The sequence below is a fragment of the Phragmites australis genome, chromosome 15, assembly GCF_958298935.1.
Source record: "Phragmites australis chromosome 15, lpPhrAust1.1, whole genome shotgun sequence".
Classification (NCBI taxonomy): Eukaryota; Viridiplantae; Streptophyta; class Magnoliopsida; order Poales; family Poaceae; genus Phragmites; species Phragmites australis.
The window spans coordinates 362283-376064 of record NC_084935.1 but is presented as its reverse complement, the minus strand read 5'-3'; the positions used below and the strand labels follow the sequence as shown (position 1 = coordinate 376064).

General features: G+C 45.4%; 1 protein-coding gene across 2 annotated transcripts; it reads right to left on the bottom strand.

Annotated features, from left to right (window-relative positions):
* Positions 1–2550: 2550 nt before the first annotated feature.
* Positions 2551–13028, bottom strand: LOC133893053 (BRCT domain-containing protein At4g02110-like). Of its 2 annotated transcripts, XM_062334024.1 has the most exons (10): positions 12815–13028; positions 12639–12731; positions 12429–12533; positions 12108–12209; positions 7593–7677; positions 7124–7190; positions 6984–7028; positions 3965–6823; positions 3492–3708; positions 2551–3335 (listed from the first exon to the last, which is right to left on the bottom strand). In XM_062334024.1, exons 1-10 carry the CDS (start codon positions 12920–12922, stop codon positions 2772–2774), a joined length of 4245 nt encoding a protein of 1414 aa, XP_062190008.1. In that variant the 5' UTR covers positions 12923–13028; the 3' UTR covers positions 2551–2771. The 2 variants fall into 2 exon arrangements, with proteins under 2 accessions (XP_062190008.1, XP_062190009.1); XM_062334025.1 differs by lacking the exons at positions 12108–12209; positions 12429–12533; positions 12639–12731; positions 12815–13028 and adding an exon at positions 7778–8486.
* Positions 13029–13782: the final 754 nt, after the last annotated feature.

Below are 13782 nucleotides of genomic sequence, written 5' to 3'. Positions count from 1 at the left end.
ACAGAAAATCGACTCTCCGATTACTAACACTGAAATAATCCTTGTGGCTTACCACATTGGCCCTTAACAATATCTATGACTGATTCTTGAGCGGATGACATGCTCTGACTGCTAGTCTCCATCACCATGTGATGTGAGCTCACCTGGTGTAGTACCAGCTGACCTGGTGGTTTTCAGCGGCCTGATGCGGCCGTGACGGCATCACAGAAGCGGCCTAATTGAAACGACGAGGCTTTCTTGTAATTTAGCAGCCCCGGCTCACTTTACAGTTTACAGAGAGAGAAAGAATGCAACACAAACTCATGTGCAGAAAGGACGTTCGGCTTTTGAGACTAGTACACTAGAGTGCTTTTGATAATTTTGAGACAACTAATCGAACGAGATATCAATTTGCATGATGAGAATTTACTATATGATATGATGACAGCTTTTGTGCAGAGGCAGGAATGCAGGATGATGGGTTTCACGTGGTCTGGTGCCGCATCTCCATCCTCCATCTACCATCTTTTTGGTTCCTGCAGCGAGGCTCAACAAATGAAAACTCTGAACTGAAACAGGCAGCAGGGCGTGATCATTCATCCTCCATCATTTGTTGATGTTGAGTTGGCCATGTTCTTAATTATTTTACTGAAGAGCTTACGCATGATTCAATCGTCTGATTAAGAACAAGGGTATAATTTAAGAACAGGGAATTAGCGGCTGTTGTTTAGCAAGACGTCATGAAGGAAACTGTCATCTGTTATTGAAAAATGGGTACTAAACTGTGGTGGATTAGTTGTTGGTAGATCGTGCATCTATTCTATATATGCCCACCCTGATTAGTCTGTTGGTTTGCTGAAAAACGAGATACTGTAGCAAGTTGCAAGCACTCACATGTGGCATCCGTCGCATCGATGCCTGGTGAACATGTGATCGAGATGTGTACAGTGCTAGCTTCATGTATATGAACGAGGGCTCTCCTGGGCCCTTGTGTCAGTCGAAAACACAGGGCAACGTCAACGTACATCGCCTGATTACGCTTTACAAACGTTGACGTGGCAAAGAATACTTCAATCCGGGTTTACTTAGGCCCACTCTACACTGCAGTTGCTGATCGCCATCATCTTAGGTAGTGTTTGGTTTATGGGACGTGGATCTATCCTATTTTTAACTGTTTGAATGGAGAGTAGTGAGATAGAATGGTTCGAACTCAGGAAATATTTTTCAAAGATTCGGGATAGAGTTGTTAAAAAAAATAGTGAAACGCAGCCGTCCCACTTCGAACATGGCACTGACGGTGAGCACAAGATACTAAAATAGACTTGTTCCATCCCAACCATCAAACAAACATCTATATATGAATAGAATCATCTCATCCTTAAATATATAAATGTAATCATCACATCTCATCTCGCTCTCCAACCAAATACTACCTTAGAGTCCGTTTGGTAGAGCTCCTGATCCAAATTCTTCGGGAGAAGTGATTTTCTGATGAAAGTGATTTATAGCTGAAAGTGATTCTCTAATGTAAACTCTATTAAAGAAGTGATTATATGTGAAAGTGAATCAGACGAAAGCTGTCTTTTTCAACTCCTAATATATAGTTTATTTTAGATAATCACTTTTAAAAAATCACTGAAAACTGTCGTTTAATAGAGGTCTCACTTATTCTACTCTAGAGCATATTCGAAGCTTTGCTAAACAGACTCGTGAGGATTTAACTTTTTGCCGTACCACACGTTCATTTGCCTGCATGTGATTTGAACCAGTAAAGCTTATTAGCAAACTCACATGGATGCTGGCTCCAACGTTGTGAATCAATGGATCGGATGTATTGTATATATAAAAGAGGTCCACCATGCATGCATCAGTAAGAATTTTTTTTCTTCTGTCAGATGCTCAGTAGCGGCGTTCTTTATTCGGTCCATCAGAATATATGTTCATCCAGCTTCGGTTTCTTTAATCACCCTTAATTTTTTTTTTCCCTACTTTAAACGTGGGGATATATGTAGGACAGATTCGATCGTGTTTCGTGTAGAGCGGAGATGCACAAGTAATACGTACATATGAAGGAAATTAAGGATCCTGGATGTGCATTCAACAGCACATGGATTACTGAGAGCTTTATCCGGACAATAATCATCCATCTCAGGACGAATCCGATCGAAATTACAGGATCTAGATCGCATTTCAGATCCGTGCATTACCGTAAAGTTCATTTGTGGCCTAATTGCCCCGGCCATTTGCACCTCCAAAGAAGACACGAAAGACGGCAGCGTTGCTAACTTTTCGCTTTGAGCTTTGTTAATCACATGCATGCATGCTTTTCAAGAGCTGGAAAAGCTAGCTTTGCCACGACCCCTTCCTTACCTATATGACAATTTTATTGCTACTAAGTTAATGATAATGGTTCGAATTAATGCATTCGATCCACTCAAGTAAATAAACAGGCAAATTAGCATCTCCAAGTTCGTCATATGTCCACACGAGTGAAAAGAAAAGAAACAGCACTTAGTTAATTCCAACAGAAGCTTGTATATGCTTGTTTAAGAGAGCAGCATTAGCGCCCTATAATGGAAACGCAAAGAACCTTAAGCATTGCTTTGTATACTCAGCATGGTACACTCTACTGTATATTGAAACAAAACACTGATCAAGAGGAAATATGGACCTGGAAAGAAGAAAACGTCGAAATTCTGAGCAGGCATTTCGGAGAGCTGGAAAGTTCTTTACAGTGGTACAAAGCTCAATTATTCTTTGATGATTAACACAATAACAACGGAGGCACAGAATCATCTGCATTTCAACACTCTTGACCTGGCAGATTTCTTAGCCTTCTTTGTAGATTTTTGTTCGTCACACCTGGGGCACAGCCACTTACTATCTGGGGCAGCTCCAAGGGGAAGGTTGCAACAATTGACATGCACCCGAACCCCACAGCCGGCCTGATTTCCATCGCCTCCGCATACCAGCATGAGCCCTTCACGGTTGTTTGATCCGCAGGCAGAACAACTTGTATCGCCCTCGCCTCCCTCCGCTGTTTCTACGGTGTCAGCATTGATCCCATCTTGTTGGTTCTTCAGTAGCTTCTGAAGGGACTTCTCTGCCTGATCGTGCATGTTGAAGAGAACGTGCTTGGTCAGAGGGTGTCCCGGTTTGCAGACATACTCGACGAGGTAATCGGCGCTGATGCACGGGATGTTGTGCCTCATGAATTCCTGTACCCATGCATCTAAGATTGGCATGCCCGCTGATACAACAGCGAAATCCACTCCGGAGTTCAGGAACCGGGTGTAAGGTGGGGAGGTTGCTAAGATGGTTCCATCACCAGATCTAATTGTGCGCTTTAGTGTGTCCTGTGGGCAAAGGAAACGAGGAAACGTGAATGAAGCGGGCAATGAAACACATTTCCATTTCCAATCACGCAATTAACAAAAGGATGAATAGTACTGTAGCATCAGAATGGTACCACTGTTATCAGATAAAAAGATCGGTTGCCTGATTAGTCTTACCAGTGTTGGAGCAATGCATTCTCCATATATAATGATCTGCATCCCAAAGAAAGCGCCATGGCCAGTACGCTGCCTCAGTTGGCGCCATTTCCTTGGAGCATCCAAGCTGATTGTATCACCGCTGTTAAGGCCGTCACCGTGCCACTCAAATGGTTCTTCCTCTAACAACTTGCCAGCCTCATTGCAAGCAGTCAAGTAATCAGGCTTGAGTATCCACCTTTTAAGAAAAAAATATTCAGGCTTCATCGAAACATGAAAAGGATGAATGATTATACACACATTATTGCAATACAATATCAAGACAACATAAACAAGTTATCAATAACTTGAACTAAACCTAAGAAAGAGTGGAACTTGATTCAACACAACCTTACTACAGCATAACTATTTATGAGAAGAAAACCATAGCAGTGCAGGGCTGCACACTCATAAGGTAAAAGATTAGCAAGGATGCATAAGACAAAAAGTTTTACCTGCCAGCCGCAGCAGCTGCAAAGAATTTTTCAGTTCTGCGGAGCTCAGTGGCGATAAAATGTGTTGCTTGGAAAGACCAATGATGTGAATCCCTGCAAACTCTGCCTTTCAGGCGTCTAAGTATTGACTTGTACTCCTTTCTCAGCAGGCGATGTCCACTTAAAATAAACCATGCTGGTTCCAACATGTTCAAGGTTCCACAATCATTTCCTTCTATCATACTGCGCTCATCAAGCAAAACTTTGCCATTTTGCGATGCTTTTGTGATGGATTTGGAACTCATGCTGTTGTTTCCATTTTTTGTTTTGGAAATGAAATCACTACCGGCTGGTATGTTCTCCTTGTCATGGTCCGTAGAACCATCAACTAAATATGTAGTTTTTTGTCTTTTGATGCTTCTCGATTTAGAACTCTGCATTTTCTTTGATCTGTTTTCCACGGCACCTTTGCAAAACAATCCACATACATCGTTCCTCTTATCCTCACTGGCATTCTGCAGATCCTGATCCTCTGTTACCTTGCCAGCATTTCTAGACCTCTGTGCACCGCTCTTTGATGAGACATCTTTATCCTCAGATACAAAGACACTTGCACTATTGCAAGTCTCAGCAGATTTGTGTTTTTGGACAGCAGACACTTTCCTCTTGGCGACTACCTTGCGAACTCTGTTGCTTGGTACTTTATTTGCTGTACACGTTTCAGGGTCATCTGCACTTGCACTGCTTGAAAGCTTTTTAGGGCAGGCCTCTCCGTTCTCTGGAGGACCCACTTCATTAAAACTTGAGTTCAAAGACATTGTCTCAGCTTTATCAACAGTTGCTGCATCAGCCGTCTTGACACCAGCAGTCCGAGACCCCTTTGCAACTGAATTCCTTGCTATGGAATTTGGTACCTTCTGAGATGAACGTCCTTGATATTCATCAGCAATTGCACTGCTTGAAAGGTTTTTGTGGTTCTCCTTCATATTTTTCTGCGGAATCACATTAACAAACTCTGCCTTGGAAACCGCTAGTGCATCATTCATTTTACTGTTGTGACCCAGAGAGCTCCTCACAACTTCATTCCTCGATTTACTATTCATTTTTCCTTCAGGAAATAAGGGACATTCAGCAACATTTGGACTACTAATTTTTCCCTCCTGTTTCATCTCTACATTTTCAGAAGAAACTTTATCATGCATGGTCTTAGAAGCTGCAACCTCACTTTTACTATTTACCAATTCAGTAGCTGCTTTGCTGCCAGCAGTTCGAGACCTCTTGGCACCAGCATTCTTCACTCTAGAAGTTGATACCTTTGGGGGAAATGTTCCATATTCATCAGTGATTGTGTTATCTGGGATTTCTTTAGGACCTGCTTCCAAGCTTTGATGAGAAACTACCTTGTCACGTTCTGAGTTAGGATCTGCAACTTCAAATTTGTTAAGCTGATGCGCATCACTCATCTCAGTGTCCCCATGCTGCAGAGATACACCTGAACTTTCTTTTCTAACTTCAGAATTGACAGAAGGGCATATAGCACAACCCTTCTCAGTCGTTGCCTCTTGCAGTGTTGGAGCCTTTACTTTACCCACTGCCCCCATAATCTTATCATCAGAATAATTTTCAGGAATCTTTTCTACTTCAGCAGAGCTTACAAGCTTCAACGACGTCCTCCTATAGCTCAACAGGTTGCTTTTAAATGAGCCATGCATTTGCTTCTCTGTAAAATTCGAAGTTGGATCGCTGTTTAGACGACCATCAACTTTGGTAGATTCAGTGGAGCTTCTACCAAGATTCGAAACAGTTGCTGCTTCAGATGCACTTTCCCTGCTTGAAAAAGGACTAATTACTGTTCCAGTCCCTGCGCCTGGGGCTCCATTTCGTGGCTTTGAACTGACTGAAGAAAGGATGCTCTTCCTCTTCTGAGAGAGGGCACCGCTTGATCTATCCTCGTGCTTTATTACTTCATTTTCTCGCAGCCTTTGGGCACCAGCAGTCTCACTAAAATCCAGATCATTCTTCCTTGGTGCAACCCTTGGCGTATTTCCCTCGAAACACTGAGCTGATGCTGTTTGGTGAACTGATCTTAAATTAGTCTCAGGTGACACTGACTTCGAAGAGCGCCTTCTGGAATAGCCTAAGATTTGGTTATTTCTTGATGCTGAGTTGCCTTCTGATCTTAGATTAGATTCACACAAGTTTACCTTTTCTTCAACATATGACTGACTAATGGTGGGTTTGAGATCAGGGATATGTCCATCATCCTTCTGATCTACCTTTCTGCCCATTTCTGATGAGTGTGATATTTTCTTGGAGCAATTTTTTTCAGAAGAGTTTGACCAAAGAACATTGTTGACACTGATCTGATTGGAGTTATGCAAAATTCCATCAATGTTCTCTATGTTGTCCGCTGGAATAGCAGGTGCAATGCTTTTATGTACACTGGGAGTGCAAAGGGCAATAGCCCTGGTGTCAGGTGCCCTTTTATGATCATCTTTAGCTTCATCACTGCTGACCTGATCTGCAGGAGCCTCGTCATTCTTACTGGGGTAAATACAAGGGTGGGTAGATTCATGGGAACCATGATCAGCAGAAGTTATAACACCATTTTTGTTAGGGGCACTTCCTGAGTCAGCTCTGATGTCAAGTGACTTTTCGCTTGCATTTTCTGTTTTCCTTATCTGTTCTGGAGTGCCAAATTGCCCTCCTGCAGCACCCTCTGCTTTGCTAGGAGAGATAGTAGGACCTCGAATGGGTGCATCGACATGAGAATCAACATGAGATCTCATTCTAATCTCTGTAATAGGGGTGCTTCTACTAATACGTCGACCACCTGATGAGTCTCTGCCTTGTGCCTCCATTATCTCAATTTCCCAACCACTGAATGAAATAAATTACCATATTTAGAATAAAACAAGTGCATCGCATATACTGTTACTGGCATATATACACGCTGACCCACAGGTTATTGGGTGATGAGAAATTATTCTAGAGGTAAAATAGAAAGCATCAAAGGAAAAAAGCATGATGGTCCACTTACCTTTTCGTATAATCATCAATTGGGAGAATTTCCCATGCCTTTAAGCTGCAGTAACAATATATACAATACTTCAGCTCAAATAATCGTGACATGCTGTGATATCTACTCTGATTTTGGGTAGGCTGGTTAATTGCGCATACCATTCTTCCAGCCACTGGTGATTAACAAGATTGATGTTCACCTTTTTAGCAACGTCGTACTTCTCGCCTAGCACAATTTGGAATAAAAGTGGTCAATAAAGAGCAACTGATTCAATGTAGATAGAATTTTGAGGTTCATACTTTTCAAGAGTCTGTTCAGAGGCCTGCATTGGTTAAATATTGCATTCTTGTTGAAATTAAACGAAACTAAAGACAAAAAAGCAAGATCGAAATCTCATATTGCCGATGCAAGCAACTACCAATAGCCCACATAAATCAACATGTTAGCACCTTATAAGAAAAAGGAGGAGAAATGAACCTCAAATTTGTTAAGTCAATGCATTGAATACAAGGTCATACAACTCTAAAAGAACAAGCATGGTAACAAAAAGGGACTGGGAGATTAAAGTATGCAAGTTGCAACACAAGTTCAGTGTAGAGTATGCAAAACTATGAAGAAACAGCATACCTTCAAATTTGTAGCAAATGAGATGGGTGACTTTATTTGCTATCAAAGGCTTGGAGAAGTGTGCTCCCATCAAAGAAACCATTTTCTACATTTAACATTAAAATGTACCACCAAAAACAAGTGTAATGAGGGCAACAAACAATGTGGTATTCAGACTTTGACTGTGACAATAAACTAACTAGTACCTAGTAGGAAATGAGTGAAAATGTATTAAGCGTCTGCTGCATGCAGATCTACTCCTATAGCATAGTGAGTGAGTGGCATTCAGTGGAAAGATTTTGGTGCTAGTAATTGAATAGCCATAGACCTAGACTATCTTGCAAGATTGGTTGAGTAGTTTCTAGTGTTGTCTGCGTTTTTTTGTTTTTTGGGCTTGTTTTTCTCTCAATACATAGGAGAGCTGCGCATCATTGAATTAAGGGGAAAAACAAAAGTTCGAACTACACCGCGACCGAGAACGATCGGAAGAAGATAGAAAGAAAGAAGAAGAAGAAGAAAAAGAGAAAGGAAACAGGAAAACAACAAAACAACAATCCGTGGCGCCCGGAACAAAAGGAGGCGATGAAGGCTGAGAAGCCGATGCTAGATCACTGAGCCGAATGTGCGCAGGCAGACGTAGAGGGCAGCCAAGTTCGAAGCTCCGGCCGCGCACCAAACATCGGCGTCCTCCCGGATTGTAGCTACAAGGGCGTCGGGGGAGGCACGGCGTCCGTTGAAGATGACATCATTTCGCGACAGCCAAATGCGCCACGCCTTGAGGAGGATAAGGGAATCAAGACCTCCCCGCAGGCTACTGTCGACACGAGCACGCAAACCGAGCCACCAATCGAAGAAGACCAACTCATCGGCAGAGGAAGAGGTCCCCAGCACCCGCCACCAAAGGTCTCGGGCAAGCACACAATGAAGGAGAAGATGGTCCACTGTCTCAAATCCTTGTGAGCAATGAGAGCAAAGGTCATCCGACTGTAGGCCAAAACGTTTCCGGCGAGCGGCCGTCCACAACCGGTCATGCATCCCAAGCCAACCGAAAAACTTCACTTTTGCTGGCGCCCAAATCTTCTAGAGAAGCGAACCGACGGCAAACCGCGTGGAGCCAAGGAAGAGGACTTTGTACGCCGATTGAGCGCTGTATGTACCAGCAGAGTTCCATTTCCAAATGGCGCGGTCTTCCTCCCCGGAGAGAATAACCAGCTGCAGCCGAGCACTGAGAGCAAGGAATTGTGACGCGCAGGAAGGGATAAGGCGCCAGTGATGTCCTGAATCCACCGACGATCAAACAAGGCCTCGTAGACGGTCCTATGGCGTCTGCAGGCGGTGAAGACGCAGAGAACAAGGTCCGGAGCTAAGGAATGGATTGAGCGGCCGTCAAGCCAAGCGTCATTCCAGAACAACGTCGAGGTCCCGTTGCTGACAACGAAGGTGACTGAAGCGTCGAAGAGGGCTTGGACAGCACGCTCATGGCGCAGAGGGAGGGTGGCCCAAGGTCTAGACGGGTCCCCCCTTTGCCACCAAAGCCAACGAAGGGGAAGCGCAATGCCAGCCAAGCGGAGGTCTGCAATGCCCAAGCCGCCGTAGCAAGTCGGCCTGCAGACCCGCGGCCATGAAACGGCACAGCGTCCCCCGGCCAGAGCTCGCTCACCGGTCCAAAGGAAAGCCCTGCGGATCTTATCGATCTCCTTGACAACCCATGAAGGTAAGGCGATGGACATCAGGGTGTGAAGAGGAGAAGCGGATAGGATCACCCGCACGAGGATGACCCACCCTGGCCTGGAAATTAGCTTAGCCTACCAAGCCGGAAGCTTTCAAGCGACTGTTGATTATTGGCTGAAGATGACAACGACGCAAACGCCCAGGGGTGAGCGGCACTCCGAGGTAAGATATTGGGAAGGAGGCCAAGTCGCAAGGCAAGAGATCCCTGATGTTGTTGATCACGGCGTCAGAGCAGGAAATCAGCACCGCTGCGCACTTGCTCAGGTTTGTTAGCAAGCCGAAGCACAAACCGAAAAAGCGCAGAATGTCCAAATGGGCGGCGATGTCCGGGGGGGTGGGGGAGAGGAAGATTACAGCGTCGACGGCGTACAAGGAATACCGGTGTAGGAGAGAACGATGTCCCGTGAGGGCAATCATGCCTGCCTCCCCCGCCTTAGCCAGAATCCAAGCGAGGACATCCATAACCATGACAAAGAGGAAGGGAAGAGGGAGTTCCCTGTCTCAGCCCCCTAGCGTGGACAATCTTGGGGCAGGGGAAGGAATTCAACAACACCTGCGACGACGAGGAGCCCAAAATGCCTTCTAGCCAACCACGCCAACGGTGGCTGAAGCCCCAAGCGCTGAGGACCTCCAGGAGGAAGGACCAATTCACCGAATCGAAGGCCTTGGATATGTCCACCTTGAAAAGGATCTTCGGGATCTTTGAACGCTTGAGGAGACGAGTGACCGAATGGACCATCATGAAGTTATCATGAATCGACCTCCCTGCGATGAAGGCGCTCTGACTATTTGAAATCAGGTCTTTCAGCTTTGGAGAGGAGGATCACCATTATCTTAGTGACTATCTTGCCTAAACTGTGAATGAGACTGATGGGCCGAAAATCGAATGGCAAGGCAGCCCCGTCTCTCTTAGGCAGCAGAGTCACGAAGGCACTATTTAGCCCCTCGAGGACGCAGCGATCGCCCTGACAGAAAGCGTCAATGGCAAAGGTGATGTCGCCTTTAATGACCGGCCAAGCCACCTGGTAGAATTCCGCCGTGAAGCCATCGGGCCCAGGCGCCTTATTGGGCGGAAGCTGCTTAATGGCCTGGAAGATCTCCGACTCACAGAATGGGGAATCCAAGGACTGAAGATCCAAGGGGAAGAAGCCAAGCTCTGTCAACACCATGGAGTGAGGCCTTGGGGTGGTCTAGCCGAGCGCTGAGACAAAGTGCTTGTACAGCAGAGCTTCCATGTCCGCATGCGAGGAGACAGACCCGGCGGAGGAAGAAAGCGAAAGGATAGTATTCTTCCGCGATCTAAAGCTTGCAAAGGAATGGAAAAGTCTCGTATTCGCATCGCCGTCCTTGATCCAGGCCAGCCGAGAGCGGCAACGCACGATGGAACGCTCAAGGGAGGCGAGGCCAAGGGAAATGCGCTTGAGATGCTTGCGGAGAAAGGCTTATGTGGCAGACAGCGCCCTGAGTTCCTGCGCAGAGTCCAGCCGGAGGATCACTTCCCTAGCGATGAGCAACTGCTCCCGGATATACCAATCCTTCTACTACTCCAACTTTGAAAGGTCTTTGCCGTGCACCGGAGCAAGATCCCGAGGCGTATGAGAGGAGGCAAGTGAAGCTCAGCTTGCCGCAAGGACCAGCCGTCCCGGACGACCTCAAGGAAGCTCAGCTACTTGGTCCAGAAGGACTCAAAGTGAAAACGACGTCTGCGCCGGGTAGTGACGGAGGAGGAAAGGAGAAGCGGGCGGTGATCAAAAGAATCAGACGACAGTGCTTGCAGCATGCAGTCCGGAAATAAGGCGTCCCATTCCGAAGAAGCAAGCACCCTATCCAGTCTGACGAGAGTTGGGGAGGCCAGCTTGTTGGACCATGTGAAGCTCCGCCCGAAAAGGTGAAGATCTTTGAGTTCTTGGTCCGAAATGAAGCGCCTAAACGACGCTAAGGATCTCATGTTAATGTTGGCATTGTTTTTGTTCGTCGTGGAGGAAATGAGGTTGAAGTCACCGATTAGAAGCCACGGTCCAGGCAGGAGGGCCCTAGCACTGACCAACTCGGCTAAGAAGGGTTCCCTGAAGCGAACGTCTGGAGGCCCATAGACAGCAGACAGGTGGAAGGGTTGTATCGTTGGCGCGGCGACTGTGACATTGATGGAGAATTGCAACACCTGGACCATGGTGGCCGTAAAGGGCGAGCGACAAGCCACGATCACACCCCCTCTGGTACCACAGGCGGGCAAAAACGAGTAGGAGGTGAAAGCAGTGCCGCAAATCTCGCTAATTAAGTAAGGGGAAACAGTGGAGAGCTTCGTTTCTTGCAAGCACATGACCGAAGCGTTGGCGTCAGAGACTAAGGAACGAACTACATCACGACGGACTTTAGAGTTTAGCCCTCGGACATTCCAGATCGGGATGTTAAAACTGTACATGAAACCCACTGCAACCCGATTGCAGACACAAGGCCAGTTAGATCGGCAGGCCGTCAGCTTGGAGATCGGCCGCCACCGGCTTGTTGCCTTTGTATTTTGTTTGTACATCACTGTTTTTAATGGAAAAAGATCAGTACGGGCCTCTTGTCCTATTTATGTCAAAAAAAAAAAAAAAACTAATGCATGCTCAATACTATAAACAAGGGGACCACAACTTAAGTTCCTAATCTATCAGTACCTCTCAATCAACCAAAGGCAATCATAAGAGACTCGGTCAACAACAAAATGACTTGAGCACATACTCTTTATGTACAACTTCATGAAACACTGATTAGAGGTCTACAGTAGGAGAGTGAAGAAAAAAGCAACATAATTTACCATACCATTATGTCTTCCCGGCCATTCTTCTGGTACCCCGTCAAGCAAATGTGAAGTGAATCACTACCTGGTATGCCATTGAAATCTCTCACGGGCGCATATAGTACCTATCAGGTTCAAAACAAGCAGCTTGACACCCTCAAACTAATCACAAGAAAATTAATGGTTCGATGTCATGGAGCTAAATACGGGGTCCCCAACAAACACTAATTCGCATAAGTTGTTCAAAATGCAAGAGACTTGTATACTACTAGTGCTAGCACTGAAAATTACAGGTTTAGGCTAAGGGCAGGCATCATGGATGCAGACAGTTAAACGAGACTGACCCGATCTGCATCAGGCAACTCTCCAAGATCGAAGCTGTCGTCCACCCATAGCTCAGTGACGACTTTCTTCCCATCCTTCCGTGCCGCCACGCACACCTGGTCATCCTGTATTTGAAAAAAAACGCGTACCATGTGAATCAAAATAAAATCACCAAACTAGCAATCCGAGAATAAGTAAAACAATCGCAGGTAGGTAGAAGTAGAACTGACGTATACGAGGCCGAATACGATGACATGAGTGCATTCCGCGGCGTCCGGCGATCCGGCGTCGGCGCCGCCGCAGCGCACCATCTCCAGCCGATACTGCAAACGCCGAACAAGGCGCGTCAAATTGGCGCGAAATCAGAACGCGTCAGCACCGAATCGCACCGAGGAGAGGGACGCACCTGGGACTCAGAGACCGCGTCGAAGCCGACGAGCGCGAAGCGGACGCCGGCGAAGAGGTGCGCGGCGGCCTGGCTGGCGCCGCCGTCTTCGTCGCCGTGCGGAGGCATTAGGATTCGGGGTTAGGGTTTGAGTTGGGCGCGCGCGTGATCTCCTTTGGGAGGTTTGGAGAGAGTGAGGAATGGGGATTTGTTTTGGTTTCGTTTGCAAATTCGTGGAAGCACCGCGGCGGGAGAAAATTTGGTTTTCGCGGCGCTGAGGTTTGGGCTGTTGGATGGGAGTCTGTGGGCCATTGGGCGGCGCGCGGTGAGCTGGTGTTTTCTAGTATCATCTTTTCTCTTACTCTTTTTTAATCTAATAAAAATCTCTAAAATTTAAATAATTAACTTTTTTTATCCATTCTTCTCGCCTCGTTACCAGCTACGAATATAGGACTCACTTTATTAATTAAAATAAATAAAGAAATTAGAAAGAAAATTAGCATAGAATCTCCTCCTGTTTTTTCAGATCCAATTTGAAATCAAACTACGACATCATTTTCGACGTATTCATTCGGCGGTGCTCTCATAACATATCCATATCTAGATATATTGAGTTTGTATTTAGTGTTACCGCGTCTAATATTTATGTTTTCGTTACACATAATTAGTAATATCATAGTTGTCACTTTAGTTTGTAGGATAAATGTTTCTTTTGACAAATCTTTTTCCTATATATTTGTTGGAATTATATATGTTACAAACCATATACATAATTAGTTGTAAAAATATTTTCATCATTTTACTTAAAAGTATTTTTGTCAAAATTATTAACATTCGAAATATTATTATTGATGATTTATTAGCAAAACTGACTGGAATAGTGCCTTATTTTCACTAGGTTTTTAGCCTCTAGCCATCTCAGACATATGAAGTTTACACTATCATAGAATTATTGAAAGCAGACAGCTTGTCACAGACGATTTCTTATG